The following is a 19,102-nucleotide window of genomic DNA, read 5'->3' as shown; positions in this document are numbered from 1 at the left end:
AGCTTAAAGTTTAAATACAGGCAAACCATAATAATACATTTAGAACTATGCCCATTGTTAATATACATTCTAGTAAAAGGAAGCTCGAGATTTGCGTTGCCATCTGTGCAGAAAAACATTGCAGTAAAAGGCTTAGAAAAAACTTGTTGAGATTGTTTCATAAATAAATGTTTTTCATCCTTACAAAATATCTGATTGTTATATCCCAATTGCATTCTCTTGAATTCATAGTTAATGTATGCACATTTCCTTTTAGTTTTAAGGTCATACATATAATTAAATTAAAGATATATGCATCTGTTTTATAATATTTTATCTATTTCTATGTATATAGACTAAAAGAATAATATCAGACATCTTTCTTATGTGCCTATTATATTCTTAATATTCTTAAGAAGAAATATTCTACATTGACCAAGGATTCTTAATTCTTGGGATTTGACTGTACAAATTGCAGTGAATGGGCCTGAAATAATTTTGAGATGCTCAACATTAATGTAAACTTTGTGTGCGCTGTGTGACTTCATGGTAAGTAGATCTGAAACTTGCCTGAAGGTGGAGATCAGCTGTATAAAGTCACAACTGAATGGCAGTGGAGTAGTTGAGCACACACTTTATGATGTAGTATCTGGCTTTATATTCCAAGTTGTCCACATGGCAGGATTATTTTCCCCCTAAGTCACTAAATATAGTTGCACCTCAATTTCACAACCTATAAAATAAAGAAATCAAGGCCTACTTTACATATATCTTTTCATGAAGTTAATGAAGGCTAAAGACCAGGTTTCTGGCAATGTATTAAGAGTCTCATTGTGCCGGGCGGTGGTGGCGCACGCCTTTAATCCCAGCACTCGGGAGGCAGAGGCAGGCGGATCTCTGTGAGTTCGGGACCATCCTGGTCTACAAGAGCTAGTTCCAGGACAGGCTCCAAAACCACAGAGAAACCCTGTCTCGAAAAAAACCAAAAAAAAAAAAAAAAAAAGAGTCTCATTGGATTTGTGAATTGTGTCATCTTTTGAGTAAAGATACCCCACAATTTGAGCATCTTCATAACCTAGAAATTTGGATCCTTCGTTTATTCATTTTAAGAATTTATATGAAAGAAAAATTAAAATTACAGCTAAAGCTCTGGCAATATGTTAGAAAACAACAAACATTTGATTAGTGTTCATTATCATCCTTATTATCATATGTATAGAAAATCTGCTTTCATTTATCCAAGTGATTTTTTCATTTCTTCAATAGTGTGGGGTAGGAACATTTAAAGGGAAGCTTAATGTGCCAATAATGTCACCTTGATGTATTTAGAATTCAATTTGGCATGAAGAAACTAAAGAATTAGACATTTGGTGTAGGTTGATCAAAGAAGTAGCTTTGGGATTTCATAAAACAATGTTTATAATCTGTTGAAAAGGATCAAGATATTTATTCAGAGAAAACTGTGATATCATGCAGAGAAAAGTGCCTGAGATCCCATACACTTGTCAGCTGGCAGATGCAAGAGCAAATGAGATTTCACCAGAATTATACAAATTGTATTACCTACACAGAAGCAACCAAATTGTCAAGAATTTAACTGTTTACAAAAATGTCCATGCAATAGTCTGAGTATTGTTATTGGAATTTGGAGCATAGAATACCTGTTTTACATATACACATTCATATATCAACTTACAATTCATAATAAAAATGTTATCATACATTACAAAACTTTATCTTGAACTTAGAAACATTTCTAAAAATTGTAATTATATAAAGAACCATAAATATTGATGGATAATGATAAAACTCCACTTGAGGGGGCTGAAATTGATATATATATATATATATACTAGTTATAAATAAAATTTACTCATCATAATGATGTGTTTATTACCAATATCTCTCACCAAATTACTGACTCAGTATGGAAATATTCTCTATGATTTAGGATAAAAAGAATTTAAAGTAAATATGACACAGTTGCTTATTGCAATGCCTTAAATTCCAGGGAATTTGTAAATCAATGTTAGCAAAAGTTATATCTGAGTTATGTGTGTTTAATATAGATGTACATGGTGTAATGCAAAATTCTATTGAGAGAAAACTATTTGTCTTGTTCTTGAGTCAGCTAGGGAGTAGTATGCATGTGGAAATTATGTAGTTCTGTTTTGCTCAATAATAGTAGCAAAGTCTGTACAGGATGTTCCAAGAGTGAGTTGAATGGCCTCCTATCACAGTGCTATCTCCTGCTTTGCACTATGCCCATTTAACAGGACAGAACTGGTCACCATGTTCTTTGTGTTGCTCTTCAGAGAAGTCATTCTCACGGCAGAAGAGCTGAGAAGGTAGCTGGTTGACCTCTCGGGATAGGACTTCCTCCTGCAGCAGAGCTGGCTGTTGAAGTGCTTCCTGAAGCTTTCACTGAGCAGGTAAAGAGCAAAGGGATTGACACAGGAATTGCTGAAACTCAGAACCCGGGCCACTAAGGTGACTATCATGTGACCAAGGGAAGGGTCGATTTTCTTGTAGTTGAAAGACCTGTACAAGTAAAGAACGTGGTTGGGGAACCAGCAGAAGACAAAGCAGGCCACGAAAACAAGCACAATCTTAGCCAGGCGTTTCCGGGTCTCCATCTGTGAAAAGCAGCAGAGATGCCCATTGGTCAAACGGAAAGAGAGGCAGTCACAGACCAAACTCACCGCCCAGAAGCAAGGAACCTTATCAGTGCTTGTGGTGAAACCCAAACGCACACATTGTTTCACTCCCTCATCAAGTGATTGCTCTAACAGCTGGACCTAGACTATTTTGTTCACTACATTATTTTCTTTTAAAAATATTTAGCAATTCTACAAGGTCAGATGATAAATTATGCATAGCAATCTTCATGTCAAAGTAGTAATATTAATGAACTCCTTAAGGTATTATCCTTTTACTTAGGGTAGGGCCATGTTAGTAAAAATATAAAATATTTTATTTATATTATATATACTAAATTGATTAAGCATAGAACACACACAAGTGCGTATATTTTCCAAGTATCAGGGTATTTTAACAAGAAAAAAATGACTTATTAAAATAGAACTTGACTATTTTTCTTATAGTTCTCACTATTTCTTCTCTCTCACACACACACACATATGCACACACACACACACACACACACACACATATATATATATATATATATATTCAGATAACTCAGATAATAATCAAAATTTTCTGGAACTGGAGAGGTGGCTTAGTGGCTAAATCCATATAATCTTAAACCTAATCAACTGAATTCAATACTCAAGGCCCATATGGTAGAAAAGGAGAAATAACTCCGAGAAGCAGTCCTCAAATTGTCATACACTTACCATGGGCTGAATGTATAAGTATGCACACACATATAAATAGATAGAGGATGGATAAATAATAGACATATAGATGGATGGATATAGATGACAGACATATAAACAGATAGATGATATAAATAGATAGGTTGATAGATGATAGATAGATAGATAGATAGATAGATAGATAGATAGATAGATAGATAAAATGATTTTTAAACTTATGATGTAACTATCAACCCTACTAACATTATTAAACTGGATTATATTTTATGTTTCTTTTTCATAAAATTTATGCTATGCTTACTATTTAAGAAAACTTCAGGTTTGTAAGAAATAGAATTCAAAGTCAGACATTTAATATTTTAACTTAAGAATTCTTCTATAAAATATAGAGTACAAAATTTAGATCTAATTTCCCAATATGCTTAAATATTTAAGTATAACAGTGTGAGTAGGGGCACAGTTCATCAGAAGACACTGACAACTGTGCGATAGAGAGTTTGGTCAGCAGCTAGAATATTTAAGAAAAAAAGGAAAGTCTGAAAGCTGAAGCACACATAGCTGACACTGAGAAATAGCAGGTAGTGGTCCTAGTGTTGCATCTTGGTGCCCTACTTTAGACATGCAACTGTTTTCGGAAGTATGAATATGGAGTTTAGAGTTTAGGTATCCTCCCTAGATGACACAGCATGGGTGTGAAACTTCCATGGCATTCTGAAACTGGAGACTCAAGTTCTAGAAAGTTGGGCTTTGAGATGATATGTTGGAAAATGTCAAGAATCAAGTACCCAATCATGGTTTATAAATCTCCAAGGGGAAATTTACAAAAATGAGGCAGAACTAGCAGCATAAAAAAAAAAAAAAAAAAAGCTGTGGGTATTCGAAGAATTCAACTTAAAAAAAATCAAAAATCAAAACTCAAACATCCAATTGTGATACAACTTAGATTACAGAACTAGTTAGATTGTGTGTGTGTGTGTAGTTATATAAAGTAAAGGACACAATGAGCCTGTTGCATAGATTTTTTTGCCTCCATGGTTCCAGATACTTAAATAATGAATAATTCGTTTGTTTGAAATATTTGTCCAATATCTGAATCTCTAAAATGAATGTCGACTCTTCACATTCATAATTAATGGAGGCTGCTCTGCCTCATGGAAACCTCTGCCAGCTCCTGCTGCTGATTGGTGACTCAAGGCTCCATTCTCTCAGTCCATCAACATCTACCACCAACTCCAGTTATCTCAGATTAAGTTTGTCTTCAAATCGGCAACAAGCAGCCATTGCCTCCCTGTAACATGTTCTGACCCATTAGATGTGCATGTGAATACATATGTGCATATGTACTTGTGTGTAGAAGCCAGAAGCTGACCGTGTATTCCACTATCACTCTCTACTTTGTTTGGGAGGGGTGGTTTTCTCATTGAACTTTTTGTACAGATAGTAGACTAACTGGCTAGCAAGCTCCAGGGAATTTCCTGTCTTCACATTTCCTCCTCTTGTTGTTAGTTATGGCCCATGCCTGACATTTTTACATGGCTTCAGGGTACCCAAACTCAGTCCTCACACTACTAAGCAGGTTCTTTACCAACATAACTTTCACCAAGAACAGGGACATTAGTTTCTACTGATAACATTCCAATTCTTGTCAGAGGCTCAGATATCTGATAAATGGGATTTGGGTAGATTCCACTTATATGTGACACAAACACATACAAGAAATTCTCCAAAAATCCCTCCAGTAAAGCAAGTGAAAGCCCATAGGTTCTTTATATTTCATAGGATTAACAACCCATAAAATAACACACACACACACAGGTCCTAACCCAACTTACCTGCTTTTTGGTATGTTCATTGTATTCTCCTGGAAGATTGTGTGCACTTTTAATTAAAGTCTTTGCAATATGATAATAATAAATACTTATAATAACAAGTGGTATGAGGAAATAAACAAGAAAAATGAGCACTGAGTGAATCTTTGGATGCAACTCATCTGTTTGCGGGTAAGGTATGCATGCCGTGAAACTGCTATTATCCAAGCTACCAATTCGTGCTACTTCCGAAAACACAGCTTCTGGGACAGCCAACAACACAGAGACCACCCAGATGCCCACAGCCTTCACACTGGTCCACAGCACCATGCCAGAAGTCTGCATGTCCATGGGGTTCACAATAGCTCTGTACCTAGAACAAGAGACTCAAGTTACTCTCTAGGAAGAAAGGAGGGAGGGAGGGAAGGCAGAAAATGGAGGATAAAAGAAAAAAGAGAAAGAAGAGAAGGAGCAGAGAGGGGGATAAATTTCTCTGGAAGTAGAAGTACCAATACTTTGTTTTATCCTAGCTGCTTTCTAATGTATGGAAGATAAAAACTCCCTGGCATCTCAGTGTCTCCAATTCATTCCAGGCCTTCTTGGCACAGAGCACAAGCAGAAAGAAGAAAATATTTTAAAGTAGAATCTCCTAAACAGTAATGATTGACTCTTCAATCAATGCACAGTACATGTATCATTTTCCAATGAATTTGATAAGCTATTCTATTTTTACATAAATGTGTTCGTTTCCAATCTGTCATTGTAATTGCTAGCTAAGGAAAATAACTGAGTTACAAAGGAATGCAGTTAAATTCTACCTTGATTCTTGTCTCATAACTTCAGAGTCTGAGACTCTCCACATTTTTCCTTAACATTTTCCTAATCAATAAATCTCAGATATGAGTCCAGGTGGGATTTTTCTCCACAGTACAATTGAAAGAACTGAACATTGAAGAGTATTTTGTTTTTATAGGCCTATTTTATTTTGTTAGACCATATAGAAGTCTACCCTCTCACCTTTTGTATCTTAGTGGCAATGTGTAGTCGTGACAGGTGGGAAAGGACTCATATTTGGAGACAGCCTGCTCAGCCAAGTACCCCACCCCAATGATTATCATATAGTCCCGACCTGCTTTCCTGGCCAACTGCTAACATCTATTCTCCGAGGCAACCTGGCAGGTTGTTCCCACAAACGCTTTTCTTTCTTCCCATAGTTAGTGGTTTCACTGTGCCTTCACTTACTGAACATAAACAGTGTCTTCTACTGGGTCCTTCTGGAGTTGTTTTTACAATGACCCTACTCTAAAGACCTAATCACCCCCTAAAGTTTCTAGTACCTGCTACCATTGTTTTGTGGGGGAAGATTTCAGCTTATAAATTTTAGGATGACACAAACCTTACCTTCATATTATAATATGCATTTCAGATCTAGAAACTTAAATGGTAATAAAATATATAAACTGTTCATTGTGGTAAGATTCCTAGCAATAGGCCAAAATTCATTTAAGAAAATAAACGTAGTTGGAGAGTAGGGTAAAGATGAAGATGACCTTTTCAGCAGGGATAATTCTTGTCACCTTCTGCAAGAAATATATCTCAGGAAATCTTTAGATAATACACAACTGAATGAAAAGACAATAGTATAAATTCTATAAACAAAGAAATACACTAGAAAAAAACAACAGACTACAAAAGCTGTCAGAACTGTAGCATATCTTACAACTGTAAGTGAGTGTTTGTTTCTTTCTTTGTTTTGTTTGTTTGTTTTGTGGGGGAGGAGGGAGTATTGGGGAATGAACCCAACACATCATGCATGTAAAGCAAGCATTATACCACTGAGCTATAGATACAAATCTGCAAAATATTAATGCTGCAAGTATATCTTTGGAAAAACATAAAGTGATAAATAAAGTCCTCTAATGAATATTAAAGTGGGCATGTTTTATCATGCTTTCTTCAAATATTTACATTAAACATGAGAAAGATATTCCTCAGCATAAAACCTATTTAATTAAACACAGCAGCATGGCAGATATGTGTAAAATGTTACATTTTCCCTTACAAATAGTCTCACAGAGATATTCCTAATGAAAACTGAATTAAAGAATAACTAATCAATAGACGGCCATAGAGAAGTATAATCATCATCCATATATTAAACTTTAGTGAATGATTTCTTCATCAATTTGAATCTCATTTATGATATCTGTATGTAGTATTTAATTTAAATTTAAATTTAATGTAATTATAAAGTTGAGTTTAATCACAATATAAAATAAAAATAGATCTCTCTTTCTTCTTGCAAAAGTCATCAGAACATCTCAAAAATCTTTGTTTCTTTGAGCATGTCTAGTTAAGCTACTGTCTTTTATGTTATTGAACATTATTGTGCAGGAAGAATGCTATAGATTAACAGAAGAAAGGCTATTGCTCATTGATGCTTCACTAGTACATGGTAAAATGTCCAGAGCCACAGAGTGTGTGCTCAGTAAATGGCTATTGGTCTGAGTATTAAGGACATCATTAATGAAAATCAATTGTGGTAAGTGGAACTGTTAAATAGAGGGTTGGGACAGGAAGTGTGCAGTGGAGACTGTCTAGTAATGTTCAGTGTGCGTCAAACTTCAGAATCACCTAGAGAAGTGGGGTAGGACAAGAAGGATAAATTAAGTTTGTACAAAGATTGAGTGACAGAGTCCCTAGGATGTGCATTGAGAGATTTTGCCTTTACTTTACTAATATTTTTCAAGTCTGCATATAGATTATGCTTAGAAACAATTAGCAGTGGGCATCATTGCCTCTGGCTTTCTGCAAGCTTTCCAGGGCAGTGGGTTCACATGCACAGTGGATTTCTGGGAACAACAGAAATCCGGTGTTTAGAGGTTCAGATGCCTTCTCTGAAGGTAATAGTCTTGATTTCATATTAGGAAACACAACCTTAGGAGCATAAGTTTTGTGGTATTTTGTCATCCTTCTTCAGGTAAAATCTGTGTTTAAAAGGCCTGCAATGAGGACCCAGATGCCATAAAATCCAGGCTGGCACATTCCCATCTTACTTACTATGTGGGTCACAAGTAAACAAACAGTCAGTCACACAGCCATAACTGAATTGTGAAAACAGTATTGATATTCAAGAATAACACAGTGCATTTTAAGTCAAATGATGCTACTTCTAATGAGAAGGAAAATGGAAGTGATCTAGCAGTGATTGAAATCAATTGAGCAAACGACATAATTTACTACAGTCACGTATAGTATCGCACGCTTTATTTAATACAAATGTAATAAATTAGGTGCAGAAATAGCAGCTCATTCTGTAGCTATGGTTCTGTAAAAAACATCACAGCTCAGTTTTTACTATAAAAGGCAACTTTTTATTTGGATGACGACTAGAAAGTTCTCAAAAAAATTAATTATCTTTTGTGAAAGTGTGGGTCATCCTATATTTTTCTTTCATTTTCCTGACACTTGTTTTCCTCCCTTTTTATGCTTGTCATGTTATTGACATTTCTATTTAAGCTTTGTTGATTTTTCCAAATTGAAAGCAGCCAGGGTACTCAATGGTCCAAAGGAGGCAAAGCGCCATTCTTTGCCTTTATAATGTGAGAATCTTTTTGTCTACATAATTGCTATGGTATGTATATGATGCCACCAAAATGTCCTAAATGCAGGAGAGTCTTCAGTCTTCTGCCTCTGATCAGGGCAAACCTACTTGTTTCCATGACAATAGATTGGAAAACTTGTGTGGGAAATAAACTCAAGCCCTGAGAATTGCTATTAATGCCATACTTTAAAAATGAATGCTTTGTGTCAGGTTCACCTACCGTGATTGTGTTTTGTTCTAAGTTTGCTTCTTTAACAGTCTGATTAAAATAGGTCACCCAAAGAAGAGCAGCCAAGAGCAAATGTCAATTTTAGCCTTGAAGTGCAAATAAAACTGAAACTGAGTTCAAATAACTTTTGACAAGATAATAGAACTGGTGCCAAAAAGATAAAGTTCATAAATTATTTAAAATTTTAATCACTTTTCCAGTAGTAATTTGAAATAGTATGCAATATAAATGGAGTATCTACTTGACAACAGCATCAAAAAGACTCTCCACTGAATATTGTTATATTTCCAATATTAATTCTTTTATTCCAAATTAGTATAAAGAAAGTATATCCAAGCCCCAGAATCTAAGAACCTGAATCATTAATAACTCAATATGCAAATTAATAAGAATAACAAATACCATTCTTGTACCCAAGTTAAATTGTTTAGCTAAATAACTTCAGTCTGTCCTTCATTCCCAAGAGAAAGACCACAGCTCCTAATTACAAACATTGCCCCAGACAACCATCTAGACATTCCCGCCTACATAAAAGACCTGAAAGTCTGATGCAGACAGCCCAGGATAACAGTCCTAGCCTCTGTTCAGTAAGCCTGGATTTTTCTCCCAGAAATCACAGGAGAACTTACGTTCTCTGAGCTTCAGGATCCACACATGGAAAATGACAAAGATGACCAACTGGTCTGCCAAGTAGAACAATGAATGCTTGCACTGCTAGAGTATATGAAAGCAGATTTGATAATGAAGGCTGTTCCCATAGCATTGTTTTAAGACAATAAAATTTAGCATTATGGGGGAGGGGATCACTTGATTTCACCAAGAACTAGAAGAACTTAAGGTTTTCCAACAGGAAGATATGAGAGCCTATTTTTAAAGAACACTAATAATTCTAATGGTTTTCACTTAGACAAATAATATTTACTTCATATTGTAAATGGTGCACAGACTAAACGGAGCAGTTTCCACAAGTTGAATTTAGTGTTCTAACATGTTAGAATATCACCCTACTGAATCAGAAAAGAGCTTGCTCAAGTTTAGACACACAGAAAAATATTTAAAAAAAAAATCCAGAAGACAACTGAACTTTAACTCGTTTATGCTGTAGATCTTCTATGAAGTTCATAGTAATGTTTCCAAAGTGTGTGGGAGAATCTTACTAGCGTGTGCGAGTTTAAAGTATTTAAATGGTTTGTATATGTTTCTAAACTTCGCTTCTCATTACGTTTTTAAGTCGAGTTATTAAGCTTCCATTACATACATACTCTTTCTTTTCCCCATCTCCAACCCCAAACTATCTTAACATTTATTCCCTGGATGGAACATCCCAGTTCCCAACCATGCTGGGACCCTGTCCCTGACCATCACTTTTCCAATTTATCCCCTTGTTAACTATATTCTTACCTGTCAGCGCTGAGGGCGGTGAGCGTGAACACAGAAACCCCCACCGAGGTAAGTTGGATGGCGGGGATGAGTTTGCAGCCCAGCTTGCCGAATACCCATTCATCAAAAAAGTAGCGGGAGGCGTCCACTGGAACGCAGGTCAGCAGCAGCAGCAGGTCCCCAGCCGCCAGGTTAGAGATGAAGATGTTGGGGACGCTCCTCATGGCGCTGTTGGTGAGGAATATCTTCACCAGCATGATGTTGCCAAGCAAGCCCACCGTAATGATGATTAGGTAGAGGGACGGGATCACACAGCGGATCACCAACTCCGCGGTGGTCCCGTCTGAGCCCGGCATGAAATCTTTTTCCCACTCCTTGGGAACCAGCTCGCTCTCATTCGCCTCCGCGGGCAAGGAGAGGTTGGAAAGAGACCTGGGGGGCATGATCTCTTTTTCCAAGGAACCCGCAGGAGTTTTCGTGCACTCGAATGTCTCGAAAAGTGCAATGAGCACGAAGTGGGTTTAACTGATTTGCTTCTAATCCTGGCAAGTTTGTGACTGCTGGGACTGAGCCACCGCACTGGCCCTCAGAGAAGTCTGCGCTCTGCGCTCCGGAGCTTCTTCCTAGGAGAGGATCCCTTCACTACTGCAGGTTTGCGATGTAAACTCAAACAAAAAGCAAGGCGGTTGAGGCTTTATTCCTCGTCTTTAAGACTTAGTTCCCGGTCTTATTAACAAGCAAGAGAACAGAGGTCAGTCCCAGTGGGACCAAGAACCCTACCTGCCCCACTGGTCCACCCCAGAACCGGAAGTCATCCAGGAGCTGTCCAGCCGGCAGCAACTGAAACGCTGGCACTAGCGCGGGCCTTTTGTGCTCACCCCACAGCTTTGCTCTTCTCTCTGCCGTTCCTGTTGTACTGTTGTGTGGAACTGAAGAGGAGTTGGGTTTTTTGTTTTTTGTTTTTTTGTTTTCATTCTGCGTCCCCATATACATCCATCCTCAAACGACGCCGAGCAGGAGGAGCCCACGCAGGAAGTTTGTGAGCCTTTGAGGATCCAAAATCTGAGCTGGCAAGTCCCCAGTGCTGAAATACTGAATTTAGCAAGCCAGCCAGGGACAAAGAATTAAGTCAACGAGAGAACTGCTCTCCGTTCTGTTCTATCATCCTCTGACCACTCCTCACCCCAAATCAAGAAACTCTTTCCCACAGTTGACGTATTTTTAACTTATATTTTATTGCGATATGGCGCGCATAAAATGCACATCTATCAGATGTATGCTTTACTATCAGAACAAGCAATCTGGTATAAAGCACCACTATGCCTGCCTTCAACTTAGTTGGTTCTCTCTTGAGGACCACAGTAATAGAACTTTTCAGATTACAATCATCATTTAACTTCTTCCCTGGTTATATCTGGGGGAGCTATAGAAGCTTTGTGAGGAACACATGTGTTGTGGTTGCCTTTTATAAACATACAACATAACTAAACAACTGTTACCTATCCATTCTCATGTTCACTAATATTTGGAAGTTTCACACCTATAGCCAGATATTTGTTTGTTTGTTTGTTTGCTTGCCTGCTTGTTTGGTTTGGCTTTTTGAGACAGGGTTTCTCTGTGAAACAGTCTTGGCTGTCCTGGAATTCACTTTTTTTTAGACCAGGCTGGCCTCAAACTCGCAGAGCTCTGCCTGCCTCTGCCTCATGAATGCTGGGATTGAAGACGTGCGCCACCACTGCCTGGCTCACTTTAACTGATTTAAATAACGTTTCTATAAATATTTTGCACATGTAGTGCAAGACAAGTAACCTGAATTCATCCCCCAGAGGCCACATGTGGTGTGGAAGGAGAGAAGCAGCTGGAATGTGCAATCTCTCATACCTAATGTTCTCGTGCACACACATGGATAAATTCCAGGCTTGAATTTTCTGGTCTCAGAGCTTACGTTCACATGTGGTAAAATTTAGAGTTTTTTGAGGTGGATTACCAATTTGTTGTTCCTTCTTATATTAGTATGATATTAATACTATATGTGTCTCTGGATATATATATATATATATATATATATATATATATATTCACTCATAAATGTAGACAATTAAAATTTGATATATTCATTTTCTGAAGCATGATGTTCTATGTCACTCAGAGTGGGCTTGAGTTCTTGGTCTCAAGTGACTCTTTTGCTTCAGTTTCTCAAGAACATGGAACTCTAGGACCTAACTCTGCATCCACATTGACAGGTTCACAATCTGTAAATAGAGATACAATAGTTTCCAGAATCAATACCACCATTGGAATTTTACAAAGAAAAGACTGCTCAGGGCCAGCCAGTTGGTTCAACGCATAAAACAGCTGTACTGCGAGACAGGCAGCCTGAGTTCATCCCTGGAGGCCACATATGATGCGGAAGGAGAGAAGCAACTGGAATGTGCAGTCTCTAACTACCTCATGCATGCCACAGCAACCCAACTGTACATTCACAAACACATAATAATGGGCATAAATTAAATTTTAAAAAGCTGTCCGGATATAAGTGGCTCCAAAATTAGACAAATAACACTCTTATCATTGGGAAATGTATGCCTGGGTTTGAGTGCAAGAAGATAAAATTGAACAGTTATGAGTCTGTCAAGCAGCATCTTTAAAGATTGAGTCATGAGCTGATAAACATGTGCACAAGAGCAAAGCCACTGTCAATTAAGCAGCTTTTCAGACATCACCTCCCAAAGAAAACCTCACACAGTAAGGTAGATATTGGAATTGTAATCAATTTTCTCTAACTAAATTTTGAGTCTGTGTTGTACTCTTGAATTTCACTGCTTAGTCCATTGCCAAGTTTGATTGGCTAAGTGGAATTTTCATGTACATTTCTTTGAATAAATGAATATTGCTTTTGTGTTTGTCCATTTTACTTTTGCAACGTAACTATCATTACTTATAAATTGGAGTACTCTAAAAGTTTTATCTTCAAGGTTAAGTTTCTCTTATAGCATTCAATCTCATTATGCGAGGTAAATTTTTAAAGAAATCTATATCCGTGGAAGTCTCAAACTTTCAGGCTCAAAATATCCTATTTTATTGATTTTTATGTTTAGTGTTTTCCCTTGCAATAAAATTGATTCATTTCTTTCCTCTAGTTGCTCCCATGCCCCTCTCAGGCTGACAGTATTTTTATTTTACAATGTTTTTTACATATGTGTCAGTGCATGTGTAATCTCTTGCTGAATCTCTTTTTCTTGTTTGTGTGTATATGGTTTCAAGACTGACCACTCTGTATAGGAAAACCAATAAGGGGGCTCAACCCTGAAAGAGGCTATTTGATTGCCCACAGTTCTACATCTAGCGGTAAGACCCCATGAGATATTTCCCCCTCCCACTAATGTGAGCATGTCTACTGATGCTGCCATATTTCTAGTACTGTTTACACAGAATTTTAAGAAAAGAGTGATTCGCAGAAGAGTCTCTGATAGTCTGGCTTTTGCAATCTCTCTGGCCCTTCTTCCTAGATGTTCGATATGCCACAGATGCAGAAGCTGTGATGTTGGTGTATCCATTGGGACTATGCTCCCCATGATCTCTGCATTGTGTCCAGTTGTGGTTTTCTGAGATGGCTTCCATTTGCTATGAGAAGATTCTTTGATGAGGGCTTTTAGATATGCTTATCTGTGAGTATAATGATAAGATTTATAATACAATATGGAATTAGCATTGATCTATCAAAATGATGGTAGGAAATTCTTTCCTAAGTTCATGACCGCACTACCCCTGAGAAGCTGGCTAAGTTAGTGCTCAGCATAATTTCGCTTCTATTGAGTGGACCTTAAGTTCAATGAGACAACTGTAGATTGACAACACATGTGAGAATTACTTCTTATACCTATTAATATCTTAACATGCTGGTGATTGTCATGGTTCGTAGTATTGAAGCTGGATGGACTATCCAACTGTTTTCTACTCTTCTCAGATTACACAGTATTTTCTGAAACCAAGTAAGCTATACCACAGGAAAGAGGTTGTAAGACTGAATCCAGCTTGGATTATCTGTGTTGTGTATCCTAAATGTATGGTATCTTCAGCAATAGGGACCCAGCCTCAACTCTCAACCCCACAGAGAAACCTAGGACTTCATTGATAATATATATTGTTTTGGAAATTATATGGACTACTCTGACCAACCATCAAAAGAAGGTTTCTTTGTGCCTGATACGATATTATTCTATAGTTATTATATTATAATGTATGTAAATAAGTGCATTTGGAAAGCTAGAGTATTGTATGACCTTGTTCTAATTGTCTTATTCTTCTGTTATGTCTGTACTCGTAACCATTCAGATAAGAAAACTGCATAGTCCAAAAGATGTGTTAGCAAATATCCAAGTCATGGGACTCATAAAAAGAAGACATTTGTATTAGATGTATTTTTCATTTTTGAATAAATCTCTATATATTCACTTACAGGTTAAAATTCAAGGCAAAGTTTATTGTAGACTATATGTCAATAATGACTACTATGACATTTCACTAAATGATTATAACTATGTAACAACTATTAAAACAGAATTTTAAATAGAATATGGATATTATTTTATTTTCAAGAAACAAAAAACAGGCATGCACTGAAGAAACAAAATGTTTATTTTATTCAATGTGCCATCATCTGCTGAGATTCATATCTCACTAATAGCTATAAATATTCTTTGATGTGAGTACTTAAGTCTTATATTTTACATAAGATAACTAAACAATTGAGGTAAGGTGGCTTCCTTAATTCTACAAACAACTCAATAAAACTGCATTCTGAAGCTTATATATGAGTTCATTGTCTCTTAGATCTCTTTGTTCCTAAAGAAAAACAAATACATGAATAAGACCATTAGAGATGATTCCATGGGTAAGCTATTTGCTGTGTAAGATTGGGGACCTGCTGTAAAAATTCCTACTTCCAGTAGCCTTTAAGTTACCTGCCCACTTGGGCATGATCTCTTATAAATGGCAATATAAAGCGAACATCAGACTGCAGGACTCCGTTTTTGTTCCCCATTCGAGCAGAGGCATGTGATCTGTGTGAGTCTATCGCCAAATAAATAACCCTTTATTATACTCAATTCTGAATTAATGTGGAATGTCTTTTTAGTGTCCATCTTCATCTGGTGCCCACATGGATTCAGAACACATATATGTGGGTAAAACCTGGGCATAAACACACATCTTTTATACCAGCAGTGCAATGACAAGGAGAGACAGGTACTAGGAACTTTCTGAGGGAATAGTTTAGTGAAAATGAAATAGCTTCAATGAGAGACTCTGTCTCAAAAATTGATGGAGAGTGATAAACTAAGATAACTGAAATTATTGTAAGCCTACACATATTTAGACACAAGAGTGTAGACACACACACACACACAACATATACACATAACAAACAGATGATGAATAAAAACTAAAGAGGATTAAAAACTAAAATGCATGAATAAATGCAATTCCCATGTAAGTTAAAGATTTTTTTTTTCTTTTCCATTTTTCTCTGCTCTCCTCCCTACCTCTCCCATCCCTGCTTCAAACCTCCCCGAAGGTCCCCATGCTCCCAATTTACTTAGGAGATTTTGTCTTTTTCTACTTCCCATGTAGATTAGATCTATGTAAGTCTCTCTTAGTACCTGCATTGTTGTCTAAGCTCTCTGAGATTGTGGTTTATAGGCTGTCTTTCTTTGCTTTATGTTTGAAAATCACCTTTGAGCGAGTACATGCAATGCCCATCAAAATTCTCCAAAGACCTTGAAATAATGGTACTCAACTTCATATGGAAAATCAAAAACAAAAACAAAAACAAAAACAGGATAGCCAAGACAATCCTTTACAATAAAAGAACTTCTGGAGGCATCACAATCCCTGACTTCAAACTGTACTACAGAGCTACAGTACTGAAAACAGTCTGGTATTGGCATAAGAACAGACAGGAGGACCAATGGAACCAAATAGAAAACCCAGATATCAATCCACACATTTTCGAACACTTGATTTGAAGCAAAAAAAAGCAAAAAAATATCAAATGGAAAAAAGAAAGCATATTTATCAAGTGGTGCTGGCATAACTGTATATCAACATGTAGAAGAATGAAAATAGACCCATATCTATCACCATGTACAAAACTCAAGTCCAAATGGATCAAAGACCTCAACATAAAGCCACCTACACTGAACCTTATAGAAGAGAAAGTAGGAAGTACACTTGAACGCACTGGCACAGGGAACCACTTCCTAAGTATAACCCCAGCAGCACAAACACTGAGAGTAACAATTAATAAATGGGACCTCCTGAAAAGATGGGTTTTTAATTGTGAGATATTGAATGTTCATAAAATATGCATTGTAGATTTTATGTCTCTAATATAAAAAAATAAAGAACCATGCCCTTGTGGCACATTTGTTAATATAATTATTCTGTAAGTGAATTTGAAATTTATATCACTCTGATAATCTTTATCTCTACCAATGTATTTCCCTTCAAAGTATTATGAAGTCAAATGTTATATATATTACAACATTTTACAGATTCACATTTAAGAACATTGAAAACACAAATGTATCTATAATTATCATTGCTGGTCAGTGATTAGAGCCCATTGCAATCAATGCTAAGATAACAGGGAAAGCAAATGTATAATGTTTGAGAAACTAGAGAGCAATACAATATAAAATCCTGAAAGAGCAGAGCAGTGAAACTGGCAGATAAGAATTAAAATCAAAGAAATACAATAGGAAGTTCAGAGACAGTTTTCTCTATAAGAAAACATGTGTTTAAAGGTATGTGGCAATAAATGAACAAGAGAAGTATAGATTACTAGCAGGCCATATTTGGAAAACCAGTTCACATTACAAAAATAAGTCTCTACATAACACTAAATATGTTAGAATTCCAGTGAATTAAAATCAATATGGTCTGGGAAAGACAAAAATAGCTTAAAAGTATGTTTATTTACATTGAGGAGAGATTTCTTTAAACTTAATCAAATTTATGAAGTAACTATCCAAAAATAATCAGTCAACAACTCATGGAACAATAAGTTCTGTAAGTAAGTTACATTCTTAGCAGTAAGAGTATAAAAAGCCTTTGAGTACTCAGAGCATCTGGCACTTTACTCTGCAAAGTATTGTATCCAAAGTTAGAAAAAATAATTATACATTTGGTGATTTTAAAAAAATGCCCCCCAAAGGCAGTGGCACTATTAGGAGATGTGCACCTGCTGGAGTAGATGTGGCCTTATTGGAGGAAGTGTGTCACTGTTGGGGTGGGCTTTGAAGTCTCTTATGCTCAAGCTATTCACAATGTCACCACACATTTCCTGTTGCCTTCTGATCAAGATGTAGCCAGCATCATGTCTGCCTGAATTCTGCCATGTCCCACCATGGTGATAAGAATCTAAACCTCTGAAACTGCAAGCTTCTACCTCAGTGAAATTTTCCTTTATAAGAGTTGTCATGTTCATGGTATCTCTTTACAGCAATAGAAATCCTAAGACAATACACTGTAGGATTTTTTTTATCTATCTTTCTAATCAGAAAATGGTTAATAAGGTATAAAACCCAACTCACTGAAATTAAACCAATAATTATACAGATGATATAATATTAGATGAATAATAAGGAAAATTACTTGTACTCCACTTGGTCAGAAAAGGAAAATGCATTCTAAGGAAAGGATAGATAGATAGATAGATAGATAGATAGATAGATAGATAGATAGATAGATTGATTGATTTTAGAAAAACAGTCTATTGTAAAAAATAAACTATATGTAATTAACAGCAGAAAAACATTGCAAGAGAAAACTCATTATGAATTCTAATTCTAATATGGTAATATTGGTAATATATGATACTTAAAATGAAATGCATACAGAAAATTTAATCAAGTGTTAACGTACCACAGGATATTTAGTTAGACAAATATCACTTAAATGGTGTGTCAGAAAGTGGATGAAGAAAATACAGAAAAAAATATTACTGAAAAAATACTGCCCCCAGTTTTGTGTATTTGTTAAAAGCCAAAATCCCTAATAATATGGGAAACTCAATAAACCACTGATAGAACAAACAAAGGTATAGTTATCACAGCATGAACTCTGTAGTTTTTCCACTAAGATTAATAATAAAAGAGAGATGTCACTCCTTCCACCATTTTAGCACTATATTAGATATCCTCAATAATGCAGTAAGCCAAGAAAAAAAAAATAAGTAAACTGGAACGGAAGAAATAAAACCGTTTCTGTTCATGAAAGACTTAGAATTTGATGTAGAAAATATAGGATAACGAAAACTTAGAAGAAGAAAAAATGCTTCTAGCAAATAGTAAAAGAATTGTGGAAGGATTTCAAGAATTAAAACTAATGTACAGATGTCAATTCTTTTCTTTTGTACCATTCTTATTAAGTGGGTTTTAAATTCAAAGCACTAAAGCTTTTGTATTGAGTCTCCAAAATTAAATACATAGATGCAAATATAAGAAAATATATAGAATATCTACTTGAGGGAAACTGTAAGAATACAGCAAATAAAATCAGAACTTTAAATAAATGGAAACAACTGTTTATATTCATAGATGGGAAGAATGACATGGTACATCCATTATTGCACCTTGATCTATAGGTTCCAAAGAATCCAATTAATAGCTCAGTAAGGTAGTGTGTGGGCATCAACAAAATGACAATAAGGTGTCCATGGATTTCCTGAAGACTAATCATAGTAAAAGCAATATTGGAG

General features: G+C 36.1%; 1 protein-coding gene across 1 annotated transcript; it reads right to left on the bottom strand.

Moving 5' to 3' along the window:
- Nucleotides 1-2,213: 2,213 nt before the first annotated feature.
- On the bottom strand, nt 2,214-10,784 carry Nmbr (neuromedin B receptor). Its single transcript, XM_057763176.1, has 3 exons — nt 10,363-10,784; nt 5,153-5,501; nt 2,214-2,615 (listed from the first exon to the last, which is right to left on the bottom strand). The coding sequence occupies exons 1-3, from the start codon at nt 10,782-10,784 to the stop codon at nt 2,214-2,216; spliced, it is 1,173 nt and encodes a 390-aa protein (XP_057619159.1).
- Nucleotides 10,785-19,102: the final 8,318 nt, after the last annotated feature.

The sequence above is a fragment of the Chionomys nivalis genome, chromosome 2 (genome assembly GCF_950005125.1).
Source record: "Chionomys nivalis chromosome 2, mChiNiv1.1, whole genome shotgun sequence".
NCBI lineage: Eukaryota > Metazoa > Chordata > Mammalia > Rodentia > Cricetidae > Chionomys > Chionomys nivalis.
This window is presented reverse-complemented; position numbering and strand designations above follow the sequence as displayed.